The 23,361-nt window shown below is 36.5% G+C and overlaps 1 protein-coding gene across 3 annotated transcripts in view; it reads right to left on the reverse strand.

Annotated features, from left to right (window-relative positions):
• Positions 1 to 23,361, reverse strand: part of GRIK1 (glutamate ionotropic receptor kainate type subunit 1) — a 1,940,968-nt gene that overhangs the window by 263,484 nt on the left and 1,654,123 nt on the right. For all 3 annotated transcript variants that reach the window (XM_044072744.1, XM_044072745.1, XM_044072743.1), the window contains one exon: positions 11,425 to 11,543. In XM_044072744.1, coding sequence (XP_043928679.1) covers positions 11,425 to 11,543 — 119 coding nt within the window. The remainder of the gene's footprint in view (positions 1 to 11,424; positions 11,544 to 23,361) is intronic.

The following is a 23,361-nucleotide window of genomic DNA, read 5'->3' on the forward strand; positions in this document are numbered from 1 at the left end:
TAACCGGCTAGCCAACAGGTTTGGTGAAAAATTCACTCCTCCATCCCTGCCACATATATTTCATCACATCCCTATCACCTGTTACCTACCTTGTATCTCTAAAGAGCAGGTCATAAATGCCCTCTCCAAGGCCAAAAACACAGCATCAGTGGGACCTGATAACATCACAGGTTGCATCCTACATGGGTTCAAACAATAATAAGCATCACCATTTGCTACTGCTTTCAATCACAGTCTAAGCACTGGCTTCATCCCAACTGAATGGAAAACAGCCACCATTATCTCCCTACACAAAGGCAGTGCTTCTACTGACCCTGGCAACTACAGGCCTATTAGCCTGACAAGTCTTATCTGCAAGGCCATGGAGAGAATCATGATGGACCTTATCAACAAAGATATTGGTAATCTCCAAACACTAGATCCTACCCAGTTTGGATTTGTCAAGGGAACATCATGCTTGTTTAACCTGGTGGACTTCTTTGAGAAAGTCACAAGGGCCCTGGATGAGGGAAAATCTGTGCATAAAGCCTACACAGACCTGGCCAAGGCATTTGATACTATCCCTCACTCAGGCATCACTGACAAACTCTCTCATTTAGACATCAACCCTTATATTGTAAAGTGGGTTGCAAACTGGCTCTCTGACAGAACCCATACAGTCAAAATAGGGGAATCCACCTCCAACAGCAGACCCATTGCCAGTGGTGTTCCACAGGGATCAGTCCTGGGACCTCTACTGTTTGGAATCTATTTCTCCGAAGTACAAGCTAAAACCAAGGGACTGTGGCTGACAAAGTCTGCTGACAACTGAAAAATAGGTGGGTCACAGAATCTCCAAACAATGTCAACATTCTTCAAGAAGGTCTTATGCAAACAAATGGCCATAAAGTCAAGGCAAAAAAATGTATTATCATCCCTTTAGGCAAGAGTGATGTTCCTGCAAATTACCACATGAATGGCAATAGCCTAAGTATGCACTCAGTGGTGAGAGATCTGGGCACCAGGTTAACAGCAACCTTGCCTTTGATCACCATGTCTCCAGAGTGGTCAGAAGGGCATTCTATATGGCTCACCTTATAAGTAAGGGCATTGCCATGAGAAAAAGTGAAGTTATCAGCTCCCTGTTCTCTTCACTCATTAGGCCAATAATTGAGTACAATGTCCCTTTTGACATGTACCTTTTAAAGCATCTGCAGCAATGGGAGAGAACACAAAGGTTCCTCACAAAGAAAATTCAATGTCTTCAGCACCTCTTCTATGTGGATCAGCTGAAATCATGTGACTTTATTCTGTTTCATACAAACAACTCAGAGGCAATCTCTGCCTTGCATAGAAGGTGATCTTTGACCCTACTTTACTGGAAATGCTACACATCCGCAAGTCAAATGGCACACTGGTTACTCTCTCAAAAGACCTAAACCTGGTATGTGACATCAAGAGAACCTACTGGAGGGACAGATTTGTCTCCCAGAGGTTACCACACCACTGGAACAGACTATCTAATACTTTCTTATACTTCAAACTGGCTACCATGCCTCACACTATCATATGCTTTTTTCAATGTCATATACTACAGCTCTTGTCTTTTTCCTTCTATACAAAATCTCACTTACTATTTCCTTTACAATCAAAAACATATATTTATTATTCCTTCCTTCTATTCAATGCACCCATATGTTAACACTATTTAAATCCAACATTACTAAAATACTTGCAAAGTGACTGCGGTGGTGGTGCTGGAGTAGCATTGTCACCTCACAGTAAGACGTTGTCCTGTTCGATTCTCAGCTAGAGCGTCTTCTGTGTGGAGACATGCGTGAATGGGCGTACCTTCGTTGAAGGTTGTGTGTCAGGGCTGGCAACTCGGCACGTAAAAATCTACTGCCATTCATTAGCGGACTGGAGTTCCACTGTGGCGACCCCTAACCAAAATACACAACAACTAAAATACTTGCAAAATGTTCATCTTTATTTTATAATCCAAATTAAAGTTATAGGTCCTCAGTTCATAATTTCATTCCTAACCACATTCTTAAACAACAGCTTCCCCACCTCTTCACAAACCTTCTTATCCCTTATTACATTTTCCATCCATTGGCAGGATATAACCCATATAGCTAAGGCTACTGCAGCAGTGATGCATATGATGAACATCTGCAGGCTTTACCACCCACATCCCTTATACAACACATACACACATCCCTCCCTGGGGAAAGTAAGTGGGCTTACCTCTTGTCATTCCTTCCCTAACTCCTTTCAGCTCTAACAGGTCCCAGAGATGCATCTAAGCTCAGATCACCTGGGTCCTAGTCATGGCTTTATCCTTGTAAGCCATGGAGCTGTCTGACATATTATCAGAAGCTGATTTAATTACTTGTACTAAAAATTAATGCTGTTACTTCTATTAAGAAATAAATGAGTTGAATATGAGTTGTATTAAACCAATAATTAAAATAAACAATATGCATCCAAAGGTGTATCATAGCACCTTATAGCTTGAGTAATGCCATGGGTGTGGCCTGGCCAAACTACAGTTGTTGGCAAAAGGAGTACATTTAAAATTGTCAGATTTTGAAAAAACTATTTAAAAATGATTGAGTTGTTTTGGATTTAATTAATACATAATACTGAATCATAGGTTCATAGGTAGGTACTAGGCTATCGGCCCAAGGGCCTATGTAAGCCTAGCTAGCAAGGTTCCATGGCTTACGCCACCCAAGAAAGTTATTTCCTGTGCCACTGTGGAGCAAAGACACAGAAGTGATCCTCGGGGTGTATTTCCTATTTCCCGTCCACTCATCAAGATTTTTCTTGAAGAGTGCTAATGAAGAACTTTGCTTGACATAGATGGGTAGCTTGTTTCAGAGCATAGGAAGCCTTTGGGACAGGAATCTATCCCTCCAGCATGTTCTGTTTATTGTGGTGACAAGGTTTAGGTCCCTAGAGCATGTAGCTCAAAGGGATTGGGATTAATTTAGGTGTAGCATGTCCAACAGCTCTGGGTTTGACATAGCTTTATATGTTAGGCAGAGATCACCTCGGAGTAGGCGATATGCTACAGAGTAAAGCTGGAGTTTTTTGAGGCGGTCAGTGTAGGGCATTTGTTTGAGGCCAGTAATCCTCTTTGTGAGGTACTTCTGTGGCCTTTCTAGCTGCTGCAGATGTCTTGTGAGGTACATTCCAAAAGGGATGTTGTACTCTATAATGGGTCTAATGAGTGACGAGTAGAGGGGAACAATGACCTCTTTTTTCCTGGTTGAGAACCCTTTTATGATGAGGTGTGCCACGTAGAAGGACTTCCTGACTACTGTGGTGATGTGACTATCAAAGGAGAGACTACTGTCCACCTGGGTCCCAAGGCCTCTTATCACACATTCAGTGTTAAGTAGATTGCTGCCTATGTGGTAGTTCATGGGTACAGAGTTTTTACCAAAGGGGATGACACTGCATTTTTGGCATTGAGCTTGAGGCCATGGCTCTGACACCAGGCATCTGTCTCAGTGAGGCCCTTCTGTAGGATGTCCACATCATTTGGGGACTTGGCTCCTAGTTTGCAGTCATCTGCGAACTTCATTAGCCAGAGGCCTTCTGTGTTAGCCTGTACTTCAGAGAAGTAGATACCAAACAGGAGAGGTTCCAGGACGGAACCCTGTGGTACTCCACTTGTCACTGTTTGAGGTCAGATTTGGAGTCTGCAACTTTTACAGTGTGGGTTTTGTCAGTGAGCCACTTGGCAACCCATCTTGTGACGTAGGGATTTATACCTAGTTTAGTGAGTTTAGCTATAATTCCAGAATGGGGGATGGTGTTGAAAGCCTTGGCGAGGTCAAGATAGGCTATGTGAACCACCTTACCCTCATCCACGGCTTTGGTGACTGCCTCAAAGAAGTCGATCAGGTTCAGGAGGCATGATCTGCTTTTCACAAACTTGAACTGGGTGGGATCCAGAGTTTGGAGGTTACCAATGTCTTTGTTTATGAGTTCCATGATGATACATTCCATGGCCTTGCAGACCAGGCTCGCCAGGCTAATAGGTCGATAGTTCCTAGGATCAGTAGTGGCTCCCCCTTTGTGGAGTGGGATAACTGTTGCTGTGTGTCATTCAGTGGGCACAAAGCCTGATGCGAGGCTATTATTGAACATGGTGCTTAAGTGGGGAGCCAGTTTGTTCTGAAGTTCATGTAAAACGCAGCCTGGGATGTTGTCTGATCCCATGGATGCTGTGTTTTTGGCTTTAGATAGTGCAGCTTTTACCTGCGTAGTTGTAATTACAGGGACTCTGCATTATTCCTGTATAGATGTGGGCCCTTTAGGGGGTGAGAGGGGGGTAAAGTTAGCACTGAACCTATCTTCCAGGATGTTGGCAATATCAGTTGGTTCTGTAATTTTCGTGCCTTTGTGCTGTAACTCAGAGCAGATCTGGGCATTGCCATCTAGATTCTTGACATAGCTATAGAATGCTTTGTGGTTATCCTTGGATTTAGTGGCAATTTTGTTTTCGTAGTTAGCTTTGGAGGATCTTATAAGGGATCTCAGCTTCTTACTGAGGTTGACCAGGGAGCTCCTCCACTCATGGGATTTTACTCTCTTTTGCAACAGTTTCTTCCTTCTGTTGTACAGTTTGTTTATGGCAGGGGACCACCAGATTAGCTTCCTTTTTTTGGAGGATAGCGTCTTGGTTCTGTTTGGGATAGCATGATCCATGCACTCATGTAAGTGCTTATAGAGTGCATTTGTGTAGGATTCAGCAGTTGTAACTGTATTGTCCATCTGCATGGGTGTCATGAAGTTCACCACATATATGTGTGTGCGCGCGTGTGTGTGTGTGTGTGTGTGTGTGTGTGTGTGTGTGTATATATATATATATATATATATATATATATATATATATATATATATCTATATATATATATATATATATATATATATATATATATATATATATGTGTGTGTGTGTGTGTGTGTGTGTGTCAAATTGAAAGAATAACATATTATGAATGGCAATAGTGTGCAGGATGTACTGCATCTCTTTAAGTGGATAACTTGTAATAAAGAAACTGCTCGAGTGAAGGAGTATATATTACAATTTGGTTCCACATGACATCCAGAACCCCATTAAAGTATATCAGAATTTCTAGTAATTACCATTGGAGCCTTAGTAAAAGTTCACATATCTGGCTTCTCCGCTTTCAGTTGCATGCACAACTAAGGATCTTCTATGACAATCTAGAAAAAATTAAAAAGTATTACAACTGTCCGTTACCTGAATATTTCTGAGCCCGAAAATTCTAGTCACTTTAATGGTAAATGAATCTGTATTATGTATGACAAGCCTAAACTTGTGATAAAACTGGATTGTAGAAGTTGAGTTGATTTCAATATCTGTTTGCCACAACATTACTACTTCTTATTTAAATGATCTTAGAAAAAGGTTTCCATATAAATGCAGAATAAAAAGCAAGGATTTATAAAATGTTTCCTCAACAATAATTACTATCTTCCTATTCCATCCTCTAAATTCTTCCTATTCATCTAAATTGTGAATTCAGTTATTCTCTATTAAGGCTATAACTTTCCCATGTATTTAGCCTTAGGGAAGCCTATTCTTTTTCTCTTTAAATAGCTCCTACTTTACAAATAATTTATTGCTGGTAGCAAAAAACATTTCTCCTCTAATAGATTCCCTATGACTTGTGACATATTCTGTACCAATGTTTTTGTTTACTTAGTAAACAGTCATATGACACAGTTACAGTACGTTATGGGGCATTTTATCAAAAAAAAAAAGTAATAAGAAAAAAGTGCAAAATGTTTCATTGCTGTTTTACCCATAGCAGAAAATAAGAATGATTCTAATCCAGCTTTTTCATGAGAATTAGTCAGGTATATTATTCTGCATGCTAAAAAATATATTTTGTGACAGAAAGGTAAACAATCAGCATGTCTCATATTCACATGATTGTTGTCTGTCCCATTTTGAACAGGACGTGCACAGATCCCATTGCTTACATTAACAGTGAGTAGAAGATGAAATGATCTGGCTTGCCATTGTTACTGTAAAAGGAGTTATTAGCATTTTCCTTCCTGCTCACAATTAAATGCAATGCAAAACTTGTTATTCTAGCAACTTTTTTAAGTTTATATAAGCAATATTTAAAATATATCCCTGATTTCCGTCCTTAATCCCCTCACCACTATTTTTGGCATTATCCAAAATTCTTGAGAAAAGAGGTTGAGAGGTATGTGGAAATGAGACCAGTAGACTTCACACTTTTGTTTGATAAATGAGTCAGAGAGATAATTTTAGTAAGGACGAGAAAGAGAGAGAGAGAGAGAGAGAGAGAGAGTGAGAGACAGAGAGAGAGACTGTTAACTTCATGGGCTTTCTTGAAGTCAGAAAAATAACTTTGGAAAAAAAGACATAGAGACTCAACTTCACAGGTTTTGGTGATCAGAGGGAGAGAAAGAAATATGGAGAGAAAGAGACAGGAAAGAGATGTGAAGAGAAACAGAAGGAGATTAAATATAAAGAGTGGGGGGAAATAGAGAGAACAAAGTTTTTTAATGTGGAAAGACAGTCAGAAAACAGAGCTTGATAATACAATATAATGGTCAACTGTAGAGAAAAGTTAATAGAACAAACTTTACATTAAAATGCATTTTCCAGAGAATATGAATTATGAAACATTTAATGTCTGACATTATTGACTGAATGTAATCTTCAATCAGAAAATCAAAAACTTATCAAAGGACATGACAGAAAGTATGAGGCAAACTCAGGGATGTTCTGCAAACCAGGGACAACTGAGAGATTATTTATTTTTTCTTCCTTAATTAAGATTTGTGTTCAGGCCATCACTGGATGAAAAGTCTGGGAAAAATCTCTTGCATGCACTACATTGCATTGAGAACCTTGTGGTTTCTGGGGGCCACTAGGCTTAATTCAGTTGTTTCTTCCACAATTATTACAGTACAGCCTTAGCCACACACATCATAATGTCTTATGCATAGCTGCATGCCCTGTGTTTCACTATGGAGATCTGAAACTATGGGAACCCTACACATTCAAAATGTAAGTTATTTCCAAGCTTTTCTTTCTGTAACCCACTATTATACTGTAGGTTTTTAAATTTCCATTGACTGGGTTATTCCTTTCAATGTCAATGAGAAGATGTTTTTCTTTTTAATATGCTTTCCTCAAATGTCAACCCTGTGCAGTCAGTGCATCATATGCAGCAATATTGCACATGCAAATATCCTATATCATCGATGATATAAACGATTATGGTTAGATCTCTGACCATGACCAGCTTACTGTGTTTTCAAGACACAGATGCCAGAAATTCACCTCAAAAGTGCAACAAAGTGGAGCTTGAGAGGGGAATCTTGACATTCATGACAAGAACACATAATGAGAGTTATGATAAGAGAACTCCTATCATATTTCTTTCAAGTGCATGGACCTTTACAATTTTGAAATCTATAAAACCCTTAACACTGCTACAGTGACAGCAGGCCAAAGCAAACGGTTTCTCTGTGGGATGAACATCTTTAAGAGTTGTTAGACACTTGACTCTGCTTTACTTTGTTCCCCACTGTGTATGCCCGAGATGCATCGAATAATTTATGAAGGTATTTAACTTTTTGCGGTTGTTCTATGGTGGATAGCGTTGGCTCCTGGATTGCTCTAGCATAAGACTAGATCTTAATAACACTGAGAGGTGCTTAACAAGGGTTTGGTACAACAGAAAGATGCTTAACAAACTTATTTTTTTCACAAATTGGAGTGCAACTGTGTAGTGTTGGATTTACTGTCTACTGGAATAAAAAGATTTTTGCATTAGAGGTGGGCCTTTATTGTGCTGGAAAACAACTGGAGAATTTGTGGTTATTGGTGTTTTGAGACTTCAGTCATCCCAGTTGGATTATTACATATTTTAATAAGGTTTATTCCCCTTCTTGTTTTTCCATGCAAAGTCTTATCATTCTAGCAGACACCTATATGGATTATTATTTTTACTCCTTTATAGGGATGTTATTCTTTTCTTGAAAACATCTAAAATCCACTTTCCATCAAACTGCTGCCCATAACCTGAGTCACAAACTCTCCAATCTTTCAAGCTAACTTTCTGGGCCGACTACCTTGATTTAGTTGTACAGCAGTTTTTTATTCATATTCTGTGAAATGACAGTGGGCACAAAGTTTCTACATAATCTAGGAAGGGGAGATGAAACAATGCAGCACCTTTTACAAGTTGCTGCTCCTCATTGTCTTTATCTTGTTTGCATTCCTGTAGCGAGAGTCTTGTTGTCTGCTTATATGCTATGTTGGTACAAGTTCTGATTATAAATTTCACGTGTTCAATATTAAGATACAGTTGATCTCTCAAGAGATAACAACACAAGATGTGTGGTGTACACTGCAAAGTAGAAGTAGAAACATACTGAGACACTTCATCTATATTCTTCTAATCTGTTCTACCCTAGCGCAATTTTAGCTTACTTACCCTGTAATGAGACACAGACAGTATTATATTTTCATAAAATATATAAGACATGTAGAATGCTGAACTTAAAAAAGTTTACATATGCAGCTAGAAATAATTGCTGCAGTTATCTTACAGATAGACATTAATAACAAAACATTAACTGCGTTTAATGAAGTAGCACTGATATTACTATAACTGGCTTGATCATTAACATGTCAACTTGATATTCCATGGCTTAAACATATTTGCTTTTATCTTTCTAATACTCACTAAAGGGTATCTATTAGTTTACTTTTGTATCCAAATTATCTAGTTGTATTTCTCCTCTGGGAATGGGTTAAGGACCATACTACATGTAGTACTAAAGAAAAATGTATGTCTAGACCACGTATAGTTGCAATACCTGAGAAGAAGGCTTACAAAGATGGAACTACCATAGTAAATGACAGTAAAAAACTTACAAAGATGGAACTACCATAGTAAATGATAGTAAAAAACTTACAAAGATGGAACTACCATAGTAAATGACAGTAAAAAGCTTACAAAGATGGAACTACCATAGTAAATGACAGTAAAAAGCTTACAAAGATGGAACTACCATAGTAAATGACAGTAAAAAGCTTACAAAGATGGAACTACCATAGTAAATGACAGTAAAAAGCTTACAAAGATGGAACTACCATAGTAAATGACAGTAAAAAGCTTACAAAGATGGAACTACCATAGTAAATGATTCTATCAGAGGGCTGAACTAATGCCAGTGCTTTTTTTCTAGAATACCATGCAAATGAGAGTGGTGGGAAACTGGGAATGGAACAAATTCCTTGAGAAAACACTGTCTCTGTTATATAAAAGTTAAATAACTGAAGTTCATGCCTTTAAGGAGTGCAGAGGAGGCTTTAACTATTATAGCAGTTGTGTGTTAAAATGACTTTAATATCATTAGCTTGCAAGCAACCACAACCTTCTGGTCTCCTGTACTTAACTAGGTATGTGAATAGTGTGGAAAGCTCTGACCTAAAATATTAACTGCTGCACAGTACCATCAAAGAAACATGATATAAATATTTGTATATTTCCACACACAATGGCGATATCTAGAAATAATGCTACTGTCAAAAATCTGGGTAAGAGACAATACTTGCTGAAGTCTCTTTAGTGCCTTTATGGCAGACATGACAGCCAATCCTGATCCAGACTTTGCTCACGGTCTGTAAAAAGAGAAAGTCTGATCACCACAAGCAAATCAACCAATTAATTTCAAATATATTCCAATTAACTACACCAAGAAACTTTCTTTTAGCAAGAAAGAGCACAAGAACAGAGGCAGAGGTTAACAAGTTTTAATCAAGACACTTTGCTTAATAAATTAAAAGATGGCACACTTACAGTCACAAATATAACAAGTCTGTATGTGAAAACACTTGCTCTATTTACAAATGTCTGTTATTCATACATAAAACAAAAGCTGAGTCTGGTTGGGGCTGACTGTCATGTACCCAAGGTAATGGTAACTAACAAACACTTCATCCCACAATATGCCGTGGATGATGGTAAACTCCAACAGGCAGGATGTTAGGCAGTTTGCAGTCACACAAACTCTTCTAAAAACTCACATACACACACACAAACTAGTCAAACATACAATGCACAATTCTGCCTGACACTCTACAACCTGCTCCTGTCATTCACATGTTTGTACTTCTGAACGGCACTGTTATAGTTTTGCCAGATTTCTAGAAATAGCTACATTTACAGATGCAGAACACTTCTCGTACCCATATAAAAGATGGGGATTTACTATCTTTCATTAAACTAGTTTAGCAAGCAGGTTACATATTTTTGGATGTCTTACTTTGTACTATTTTGTAATATGGTATTCATTGTTAGGGAGAATCGCATACTTTGTAAAAAAAGGTTCTGAGTTTTGGATTGAATAAAAAGCTTGAGGTAAACACAATACCTATCAGACGGGGGATGTAAATATTGCCTATCATAGACTGTAATACTGCTATGAGAAAATGTGTGATACACTCAGGAATTAAGTATATACAACAAGTTTATAATGATATTACTGGTATCAAACTATAACAGTATATTTCGCATTGTGACAACAGCTGAAACTGTCAAAAAATAAATTCATATAGTGAAATGGACTTATCTGTTTATATAACTGCAGACATTTTAATAATGAAACATATTTACATAAGCATTAAAGCATGTTTTGAATAATTACTTTCTGAAACTTGCAAATTAGAAAATCTTTTTAGGTAGGCTACTTATGCATATTTTCAAAAGTTAGCAGTATCATAATAGACACATTACAAAAAAGATGTTTAGAATTTGAATAAAGAGTAGAGCTCACAATCATATACTACGGAAGAGAAAGAATGCTTCTTCTTATTTTGTCACTGGGGCTCATGCAAGTCTTCATTAGAGTCACAGAGTCACTGTTCATTGACATGCTCAGATGACTAGTGCGTTATCTCTTGATGTGCTTTACTTGCCTGGTTTGTAGACAGTAACGCCCATTATCTAGCGAGGTACTCCCACACTACATTTAGCTGAGCCATCAAACACAGGCTAGATTGCAGCTATTGCTAGATTAATGATATCATTTAATAGGTCATTTTTATGATGTCAGATTTATGCTGTCAGTAAAAATAATATCTCATGCATTCATTTATTGGCTAGTAAAGATTTACATTCTTCACAGCAGAATCACAGTCTGAGGCTCAATTCAGTAGAAAGCTGTTTATCTGTACTTCCCCATTCCTATTAGGGGTATTTGACTGTTTCTTTAAAACAGATAAGATTTAAAATTTGGTTCAGGTTTTACAGTGCAAGCTGGAGATACCAGTGATGGAGTTTACCATCAGAGAAACCAATTAGCAGACTGTGGGATGTGTGCAAAACAAATGTGTAACCTGTGTACCTTGCTGCATGAGAGCTCCAACTCCAAACCAGAAACTATTTAGTAAAGTAAAATTGTTTTCCACCACATCGGAGTCAGGATTGCATGGATGCGGATTATACCACTCGTATGGAGTAAACCTGTGGTAGTTAAAAAGAATCCATAAACATTATGCAGATGAGAACAGTTCCTGCAAACCTGGTGAATAATGTAGAAAACAAGATGATTAATAAGCAAAAAATATCAATGATTCTCTTACAAACACTTGCAAAGTATGCTAGAACTGCATATTAATGTATAGCAAGCATATGGTCTACAAATTGTTAATTTCTAGAAATAATAGGTATATGCTTCTGTTAATGTGACTATAAGTTAACCTTGCTTGCTCATGTCATGCTGTCATACAGGTCAGTATATAAACGAGCACCATTATAAAGTAGAGCAGATAAAACAAAAATGCCATTCTTCCTCTTAAGGGTAGTTGTGCAATACCCACTGCACAGACTGCAAGGGGCATCATGCAAAAAAAAAAAAAATATATATATATATATATATATATATATGTAGGTGAAATTGTCTTGTGGCATTTACGTAAGGTACTATGATAGTGCATTATCAAGAAATTTGTCAGTACTGGAATTATTCTATGTAGTGTTACGATTAAAAACTTTGGATTGTCTAAAGTTAGTCCCATTTCACTTGACACTGTCAGCATTTAGAAATAAATTTAACTTGCCATAGATACACAGTGTACCATTACTTGAGAATGTTACTATGAAATAGTTAATACTTGCCAGTCACAGTACACAATCTGGTATTATACAATGACTATATAACTGATGATGACGTTATTTATGAAAATAAGGTAATGATTTAAAATAGCTACAACAACTGTTGTACGGTAGTCCATTTAATTTACTTGAAATCAAAAGGTAACAATGGCATACTTCAATCTTAGACTCACACACACACCAGAACTATAACACTTGATATTCACTTGATATTCAAGTAATGGTAATTCAGTTTTTTAATTAAAAATAAGTGAATATATTATATGACACGACAGAGAAACAATTGTTTATTACCAGATTATGTGATATATTTATTAATCGATAATATTGTGTATTACCTGCACTATAGTTTTTCTCTTGCCTGCCTTTGCTACTTAATCTAACTATACTTACATGGGTCTATGTCAGATGATTGAGTTTTCAGAAATTCGAAATTCATACAATTGAGACCATATGAACGAGTTTCTGAAGACTCAAACATCAAAAAAAAAAAAAAAAAGAAAATGCAAACACAAAAATCTACCTTTTTTACATTTTTGCAGGGGGGCAAGTCCCCCTGTATCCCCACTAGAGTGAGGAAAATGGCAAACTTCCTGATCAGCACTGTACTGCAATCTACGTTCAAAAGCTTTGAGTTTTCAAAAATGTGATCGTATGGTCTCAACCATATGAATTTCGAGTTTCTCAAAACTCATTCAACTGATAGGGACCCATACATATATATTTAAAATTAGTAATTTATGTGTAGAATATTGTATTATTCATGTTTTTATATTTCAGTTTACTGTCCTGGAAATTGTACATAGAAAATTGCAGTTGTAAAAGTTATTTGCTGGAAGTAATCCCATAAGAAAATTAAAAAAAACAAATTGTGGAAATAAGAACCAGTAAATCCAAAAGTAAGGATAAACCACAGACACAAATTAGTTAATTAACAAACAAATTTACAGTTTATTTAACCAAACAACAATTCATTCAAACCCATTTTGGTAAATGTAAAACCTTTCCTTAAACCCATGAAGCATCTAGTGGTCATTTAAAATACTGACAATTAGTCATAATACCATTTTAACTAATGTAGATCAAATTTGTTTTTAAATGATTTTGAACTAATATGTTCTACCATCTATACCTTCTCTATTCAATTTTATGCATTTTATTTCATAAACACTTCCAAATACATTTAAAACTAGTTAAATAACCTAAGTTAAAATGTGTGGGAGAACGGAGAAAATTATGAAGAAATAAAAACAATTTATAAAAAAGTGTAAACATTGTAAAAATGCCAAAAAAAACTTCACAATTTGGCTGCCCTTAACTTGAGCAGAGGCAAAATACTGGTATACTCATTGAGTCCTGGTGGGTTATATGATTATGATTCATTCAAGTGTCAATTGCTCCTATACTCCATTTTTTCCCTTTTTCCTCTCTCCTAATATCCTTCTCTGTGTGTTCTCTGTATGTTCATGACGAAGAATAGCTTCTTTTATTTTTGACATTTTTTACTATGTTTGTACTTTTTTTCATTTTATTTTCATTTTTAAAATGTTAAAATGTTTGTCATTTACTATCACCCTGTTCCTACTACTAATGTTAATCTCATCTCCATTAAGAATATGAATGCATTGGGCACATCTACCACATTTGTAGGTACCCTTTCTCCTTCTATCTTGTGAATTTGTAGAATATTTATTTTCAAGAATGTTCCTCATACTTTTGAATTCTTATAAACTATCTTAACAGGGCCATTGTTAATCTTATCTAAATCCATTAACTCTGTAAATGAATACTTATTTGAATGAATGTATTGGTAAAAATATTGCACCAAAAGGTTAAAGTGTATAATTATTAGAAATTTTTAACCAGTGTGGATAGAGATGTTGAGACTAATGGTAAGGGAAAATATTAAAACATATTATAAAAAGGAAAGAAGGAGAAGGGGAAATATTAAATACCCCTTTGGAAATAATTAAGTGTGAAATATAGTGGACTTACATAAGTTTCATATATATATATTTCAGTTCTTAGATTTACAAAAGGTCATTTTTAATTTGTCTTTAAAGGCCTTAAATATACCATACCTACTCAGGGTGACCTAGCTAAAATTCCTTATTAAATTTTTTAATTATTTCTAAGGAAAAATAAACCTCCAACTAATCTCCTAGGATTCCAAAAAATGGCAGTGATAATATAAAAAATAATGATCCACACACAACCCCCCCCATCCTTAAAATTAAAAAAAAAAAAAAATAAAAAGAAAAAGAAAGAAAACAGGAAGGATAAAGGAAAAAGGAAATAAGACTTCAAAGAAAAAAGAAAAAAAAGAAAAACTGAAGGATGACGAGGATGACCCCTAATTTAGGATCATGAAAAATGAAACCTTAGGATTTCTAAAAGTGACAAAACCCAAAATTCCAACGATATATGGTACCTAAAAAAATCAATATATGAGTATAGATGTCACTGTCATCGACTTGTTTCTCTCTATCCCTATTGCCCCACCTATGCAAACTTGGTATTAGCGAAAATGGGAAGAGAACACATTTTGCATAGTGAATTTAGCTTTCCTGGACAGCTACCATAGAATTTTTATTTTTGGACTGAGACTGAAGAAAAATAAGAGTTTTTTGGAAATACTAAAAAGGTACAAACCAACTTTGAAATTCACCTATCAAAGTTCTCTGAATGTGTTACAATATTAGATATAGAGATTTTATAAGAAGAAAGGAAGCTTAGAAACAAAAGTTTTTAGAAACCTACATATACTGCAATCTTCAAAGGGTACCTACAAATGTGGTAGATGTGCCCCAATGCATTCATATTCTTAATGAGATGGAGATTAATTTAGTAGGTGAACAGGGTGATAAAGTAAATGAAACATTTTTATAATTGTGACTCTATGGGCTTAGTGTACTTTGCTAGCTGTACAAAAAAAATTCATCCTTTACATAGGAAAGAAAAAGAAAAAAAACTAAAAGAAGAATATTTGAACATTTTAATGATATTAAAAATGGAAAGAAAAACTAACTTTTTAACAAAATATAAAAAAAATAAATGTCAAAGGATTTCTCTTCTCTTGAACATAACATAACAGAGGAAGGAGGAGGGGAGAGGAGGAGGCACATTTTAACTTAGGTTATTTAACTAGTTTTAAATGTATTTGGAAGTGTTTATGAAATAAAATGCATAAAATTGAATAGAGAAGGTATAGATGGTAGAACATATTAGTTCAAAATCATTTAAAAACAAATTTGAGGGTGGAATACACAATTATCAACACCTTAAAATGGTATTATGAACTAATTGTCAGTATTTTAAATGACCACTAGATGGCTTCATGGTTTAAGGAATCAAACACGTACATATTTTTATATTTATTTTTATATTTATATATTTCATGAACAAGGTGGTATATTTCATATGCATTTTAACATTAACCGAAATGGGTTTGAATGAATTGTTGTTTGTTTAATAAAATGTAAAAATTTTTTTGTTAATTAAAATATTATTATTATTAACGAGAGTAAAAAAAGCCAAGGGAGAGCTAAGTCAATAATCTGAGTGCATGATAAAATCCTAGGAATTTGTTGCAACTGTGTTCCTGTGGTTTATCCATAAGAAAATTAACTAATAACCAAACTATTTATTGCAGATAGTGGGCATGTTCATATTCTTAATTTATAAAACTATCAAAAGATGCATTTCAGGCAAGAAAGAAAAAAAGAAAGAAAGAAAAGATGTCAATGACACTGAATAATTCCACTTTCCCTTTAACAAAGGTAACATTCTTAGCTCAAATAGCTGAGAAGTATCTTTAGAGCACAGTCACATATATTTAGCCATATCTTTAGGCAAAATTTAATGCCGTAACAGACATAAAGGTTGTGATAAGATCATTATTTTTAGATAGACAAAGAAATGAAGTGATAATTTCAAATGTCAGTATGCAAGGCTAGGTCTGCAGCATCACATTACGACTTCTTACCATTCCAAAAATGTGGCCCTAGCAGAAAAGGCTAAATTAGTCCAAGGCATGTCAGAGTTTGTGTGTGTGTGTGTGTGTGTGTGAGTGTGTGTGTGTGTGTGTGTGTGTGTGTGTGTGTGTGTGTGTGTGTGTGTGTGTGTGTTTATGGGTATTGTTGGAGGGTGATCAGTAGAAATGTACTATTGTTTCTTGGTGAAATTTGAAGGCATAGCCACCTCCGTGCTTCACCATCATCAGCATGAACAATATGTATATACAGGAGGATAACAAGGAATATATATATATATATATATATATATATATATATATATATATACACACATATTTCTAGTGCTGTCATTATATGTTAAAATGCTACAAGAGAAGAGAGAAACATTGGTGTATATACCACTCAGTAACCAAGCAGACTAGAGGAAAAAAGATGAGTAAAAAGGTTTTATCATGCAGTGTTTGTTGGTTAAAGACAGCACTGCTGACAGAATCTAAGTGGCTACCAGAACCAAGAATCAGATTGGGACTGGAAATTGCAGGCATGGAGTCCCTCCTCAAATAGATAAAACAAACTTACGTTGCCAACTTCCCAGCAATCTGGCAAAAAAGCTATACTTTCCATAAAACTCCACAGAAAAAAACGCAGCAGAGCACTAAAGTCCAACACTGTAGATACCAAAAATAAAATCCAGAAAATAAAACCAATGCAGACACCACATAGAGGAACATACAAATCTGCTTTATTAACAACAAAACAGATAAGTGCTTTCAGTAGAAATCTTCTTCAGATCTGAGGACATCACATGACCATGTTGCTCTCTTCAAAGGTGTGGTTTTCACTGCAAGAGGAAAGTCCAAAAAAGGAAAAGTGGGCAGAGCATTAAATCTAACCACATTTATATACTGTTTGTACGACCCAGCATTGAGTATATTTAGTGAGTCTACATTAGAAAGACGAAATGTCAAAACAGCAAACATGCTTAGATCGACCCAAAATGATTGAACCTGCTAAACCTTAAATGGCCACAACAGTGATTTTTTTTCCCTGAGAAAAAAAATCGCTGGGCCAACAAAAAAAAAAAAAAAAGAAATCTAAACACAAAATAAAGTAGTGAGGGGGGTTACTCATCCCCCACACACACCCTACTTAAATATACTAACTCCGAGATTGGACTACAGTGGAGGAAATGGCAAAGCCCCGACAATGGCCCAACGATTTTTTTTCCTTGGAAAAAAAAAACGATGTTGTGGCCATTCGAAGTTTTGCAGCTTCAATCATTTTGGGTCAATCAAAGTGTGTTTGCTGTTTTGATGTTTCGTCTTTGTAATATAGACCTTATTTAGCTACTTGTAACTGTTGTTCATGTTTTTATATTGGCAAAATGGATAGGGACTTTTGACAATGGATTTTACATGTTCAAGATATTTCATCTAATAATAGCAACAATGCTTTAGCTAAGCATGTCATGCAGTTCCCTTCATATAATTTTACTTTTATGGTTTTACAGATTATTAGTCCAGCTATTAGAGGGTGAGATGGTATTGATGATACTGAGTACGCTGAACTTCACTGGATTGCTGAGATGCAAGCTGACAAGTTGCCAGGTTTAAATGCTCAGCTTCTGATTAAACCTGTGTTAAAGAAACATCATCTGATTTGTAAGTTTTGATTGGTAGGTTCATAGTTTCATAGGTTCATAGGTAGGTACTAGGCTATCATCCCAAGGGCCTACATAAGCCTAGCCAACAAGGTTCCCTGGCTTACGCCACCCAAGAAAGTTATTTTCCTGTGCCACTGCTGAGCAGAGACACAGAAGTGATCCCCAGCATGTATTTCCTATTTCCCATCCACTCATCAAGATTTTTCTTGAAGAGTGCTAATGAAGAACTTTGCTTGACATAGATGGGTAGCCTGTTCCAGAGTATGGGAAGTCTCTGGGACAGGAATCTATCCCTTCAGCATGTCCTGTTTATTGTGGTGACAAGGTTTAGGTCCCTAGAGCGTGTAGCTCGGAGGGATTGGGATTTCTTTAGGTGTAGCATGTCCAACAGCTCTGGGTTTGAAATAGCTTTATATGTTAGGCGGAGATCACCTCATAGTAGGCGATATGCTACATGGAGTAAAGCTGGAGTTTTTTTGAGGCAGTCAGTGTACGGCATTTGTTTGAGGCCAGTAATCCTCTTTGTGAGGTATTCTGTGGCCTTTCCAGCTGCTGCAGATGTCTTGTGAGGTACATTCCAAAAGAGGCGTTGTACTCTATAATGGGTCTAATGAGTGTCGAGTAGAGGGGAACAATGACCTCTATTTTTCTGGATGAGAACCCTTTTATGATGAGGTGTGCCACATAGAAGGACTTCCTGACTACTGTGGTGATGTGACTATCAAAGGAGAGACTACTGTCCACCTGGGTCCCAAGGTCTCATCACACATTCGGTGTTAAGTAGATTGCTACCTATGTGGTAATTCATGGGTACAGAGTTTTTACCAAAGGGGATGACACTGCACTTTTTGACAATGAACTTGAGGCCATGGCTCTGACACCAGGCATCTGTCTCAGTGAGGCTCTTCTGTAGGATGTCTACATCATTTGGGGACTTGACTATGGCTCCTAGTTTGCCGTCATCTGTGAACTTCATTAACCAGAGGCCTTCTGTGTTAGCCTGTACTTCAGAGAAGTAGATACCAAACAGGAGAGGTCCCAGGATGGAACCCTGTGGTACTCCACTTGTCACTGCTTTGAGGTCATATTTGGAGTCTGCAACTTTTACAGTGTGGGTTCTGTCAGTGAGCCAGTTGGCAACCCATCTTGTGACATAGGGATTTATACCTAGTTTAGTGAGTTTAGCTATAATTCCAGAATGGGGGATGGTGTCGAAAGCCTTGGCGAGGTCAAGATAGGTTGTGTGAACCACCTTACCCTCATCTACGGCTTTGGTGACTGCCTCAAAGAAGTCGATCAGGTTCAGGAGGCATGATCTGCCTTTCACAACCCCGAACTGGGTGGGATCCAGAGTTTAGAGGTTACCAATGTCTTTGTTTATGAGTTCCATGATGATACATTCCATGGCCTTGCAGACCAGGCTCATCAGGCTAATAGGTTGATAGTTCCTGGGATCAGTGGTGGCTCCCCCTTTGTGGAGTGGGATAACTGTTGCTGTGCACTATTCAGTGGGCACAAAGCCTAATGTGAGGCTATTATTGAACATGGTGCTTAAGTGGGGAGCCAGTTCATTCTGAAGTTCATGTAAAACACAGCCTGGTACTCAGCTGTTTAAATGTGCTTCTGTCATGTGATGTTCTAAGATCCGACGAAGGTTTTTTACTGAAAGCGCTTATCTGTTTTGTTTTTAATAAAGTAATTGTTACATGTTCCTCTACGTGGTGTCCGCACTGGTTTTATTTTCTGGATATAATTTCCATAAAGTATTAGATGATTAAGTTATTTTTTCTTTTTGTTTTCTGCCTACCATGTTTTATTTAAGGGTTGAAAAGTAATTTGTAATAGTATTAATTCTGCCAACATGTGAACAGTAGTACAAAGTCCTTCTGACTTTAATTCCTTTCACATGTATTAATGTTACTACCACTGTAAAATAGGAAACCCTCTAAAGTGCAACTGGACATAATATGCTTCACTATTTGGAATGAGGATAATTGTGCTAGGGTGACGTATTTGACTCTGCTGACTGTGTGTTCTGTGTACAACCAGTACTTAGAAAAAAAAATATTCAGCACCAGTAGACATCACAGAGTGATAAAGAATGTCAGAAAAAAAAGAAGCTACATTTTGCTAAGGTGCACTAACTTATGTTAGGCCATAAGCATTTTACTGTGTTTAATGTGAAAATCTGTCAGATCTATGTTACCAAGACCATGGTTCTGTGACTGATAAGTCAAATGTTAACATAAAATAACTCAAACATATAGCAACATTAGATTACCAGTAGATTTTATGTTATAATAACATGTTAAGGAAAACATATATAACATACACTATAATTTATTTGGTAATGGTCTTACATTTTTTTTCTGAATAAATTACATTACATTAAAGTTCACTAAGCCATTTAAATCACATCTATTACTGTACAAGGAAGCCTGCAAATGTAAAGCATTTTGGAGAAGGATATAACAATTTTGGGAGGCACAGTGGTGTACTGTGTGTCACTGTCATCTCAAGCAAGAGGATATCTGCTTAAATTGTCAACGAAGGTGTCTTCTGTGTAGTCTGCATTTCCACTATGCATGTATTCACTTGAATTTTCTCTGAGTCATCTGGTTTTATCAAAGACATAGTAGGTGGATTTTGTGTGTGTGTGTGTGTGTGTGCGTGTGTGTGTGTGTGTGTGTGTGTGTGTGTGTGTGTGTGTGTGTGTGTGTGTGTGTGTGTGTGTGTGTGTGTGTGTGTGTGTGTGTGTGTGTGTGTGTCCTTTATGGAAGAAAGGCATGACAATCTGTTTATGTTCCTTGGTAGGATGGGAACAAATATTCATGGTGTCGCTAGAGGAGACAGATGTAACTTCACAGTACTGCATGGATACCTATATTAAAAAATAATTATCCATTTTCACAGAATTACTAGTGAATTGCTTTAGAACATCCTACTGTTGGTAATTAATATTGCTAAAGCTTTTCTCTTCTAGTTTTGTTTAAAGGTTTCTTCCAACTTTTGGACATCTTGGCTATGATATAATTAATTTCAAAAGAAAAATGCATACAAAAGAAGTGCTGTAAACTTAAATATTATAAAGAAGATCCTTCAATTATGACTTCCTTCTTTACTAATAACATTGGATACACTTTTTTTTTTAAGGGACAGAGTGGAAAGGCAAACTTTTTGCTTGCAAAGTAATTACATAATGTGGACAATAGCTCATGCTATATGAACTTTTACTTTTCCCATGTAGCCAGAACCATAAACCTTCCCTGGCTTAGTATTTTCTGCTGCTTCATGATCTCTGCGTTAAAGATAATTTTGATCTCAGTCCGCAAAATAAATGCTAAATAAGCAAGCACTTAAGTTATATTCTCATGTTAGTATTCCACCTATTATGATGAACAACTTGAAGTATATTCTTAAAGGGTAATATTCTCAAATGGCTTTTTCACAGTGTAAATGAATTGTGTTATGTAACTTGCACAATACAGAGATTTTGACAAAAATGGTTGTAATGCCAATAAAATCAGGCTGCAGAAAAAATATTACACCCTGACCCAACATAAATATTTGAGGTATGTATCTGTTGCTAAAATCATTTGGAAACATATCATTATGCACAAGCCAGCCTAAAAATGGCATTAATGTAGCTGCTCTACTCTCTAGACAAGTATTTTATAAGAAACAATAGCCCCACTTTTAACAAGTGCTGCATTAACACTGCTGAAGAAGACAGACTAGACACTGAAAGACAGGTAACATAACCAGAAGAAAGAGGTGCATGCCATTTTATCACAGCAGACATGATATTACAGCAAGGAAACAACAAACAGTCAAACAGCCTGTATGTAATAAGCTGTATATGGTAAGTTCAGAAGTGTGTCTGTGTCCTCCTGAACTTTGTTTAGCTGACATTTGTGGAGAGACAGCTGGTTATCATTGTCTATTGAGTTATTTCTGCAAACGGGTGGGGATGAGTGGAAGTAGGAAGAAGTAAGAGAAGAAATAGGCAAGGATATAATATTTTACATTATCAGCTATGCATTTGGCTGTTGAAAATAATCTGGCTCAGCATTTATCTATTCACTTTACAAGCCAGTTGTTCTAGGTTCAGATCAATCTAACAATTAGAAGTTATCATACATCAGGTTGAGTTTTTATAAAAATAGAATTTATTACAGTAAACATAAAAACAATTTAACGAGTAGGCACTAATCAAATATGCTGTGCTGCATGTCTTCTTCTTTCAGCTTTTCCCAGTTAGGGGTCGCCACAGCGGATCACCTGTCCTCTCATGATTGGTAGTGGAGTTTTACGGTGTCAAGTTACCAGCCAGGTGCCCAACCTTCCACAGAAGGCACACACATGCACCCACTCACACCTAGGGCCAATTTAGAGTGTCCAATCCACCTACAGCATGTCTTTGGGATTTACAAGACAAAAAAAAAAAGGTCACTTACTTTACTGTGATACAATTCACACTCTAAAAGTTCAAATACCTTTTGTTAAGAAAAGTTCCTCTTTCATCCAAATACTCTTTATGGATAAAATCCTTGCAAGGGTCTTTGGTCCTCAATGAACAATAAAAAAAAAAAAAAAAACACTTCTCAGTATTTTGCCTACTTTGTGGAGAATCCAGAAAAGTGAAGATAAGCGAAGATGACCTCTTTAGGTAAACATCAATTTGATTGCAGGGCAGAACTTGGCACATTTTCTTCCAAGGTAATTTGCTTCTTTACTGCAAATAGTTCTCATTGTGCTTTTGTGGATGAGGACCCTGAATTAACAAGATGCAGTATCCCTGCTATGCAGAAGTCCACAGTGAGATACTCAAGCAAAGCTCATTCAGAATATGTCTGTAGCTGTGGTACCTTGACAATTCACAGAAGACAGAATGTTTGAAATGCTGAAGAATGAATAAGACTGACAGTCTCTGCAGTAAATGGCTCTTGTCAAAAAAGGTGGGAAAACTTGGAATTTCTTTGTTCTTTTTCAGTTGTGGATCACTCCAGCAGTAGACATGCATTTTTTTCTAGTGTCAGGTCTTTGGGACACAGTTTGTTTCACTTTCCAAAGTTTACTGCTCTTTAACAAAATTATATTTTTTGGGAGAAAGAAGGAGGTAGATTTGGAAACATTAAACTTTCTTTCACATGCTGTTATTTTTACTACCCTTTACAACCTCTTGACACTTTACTGTCACAGAGCAGGATAGTGTCCAGTTTCTATGTGTAACTTTGTAGTCAATTTTCTGTGATGATGACATTGCTTTGTCTGCATTCTTTTTAGTGAAAACAGATACCAGAGGAGGAAAAACAATGCTAATAACCATGACTATTAATATTAGTGATACATATTTTTTCTTTTTTTTTTTAATGATCTTTATTCTCTAAAGAACATTCGTTGAAGGTTGGGCGTCGAGCTGGCACCTCGGCGTTTCGTAAAAATCTACTGCCAATCATTAGCAGACCGGAGTTCCGCTGTGGTGACCCCTTACTGGGAGAAAGCCAAAAGACAAACAACAACATTCTCT

This window comes from Protopterus annectens, chromosome 5.part0 (assembly GCF_019279795.1).
Source record: "Protopterus annectens isolate FY-2018-M chromosome 5.part0, PAN1.0, whole genome shotgun sequence".
Classification (NCBI taxonomy): domain Eukaryota; kingdom Metazoa; phylum Chordata; order Ceratodontiformes; family Protopteridae; genus Protopterus; species Protopterus annectens.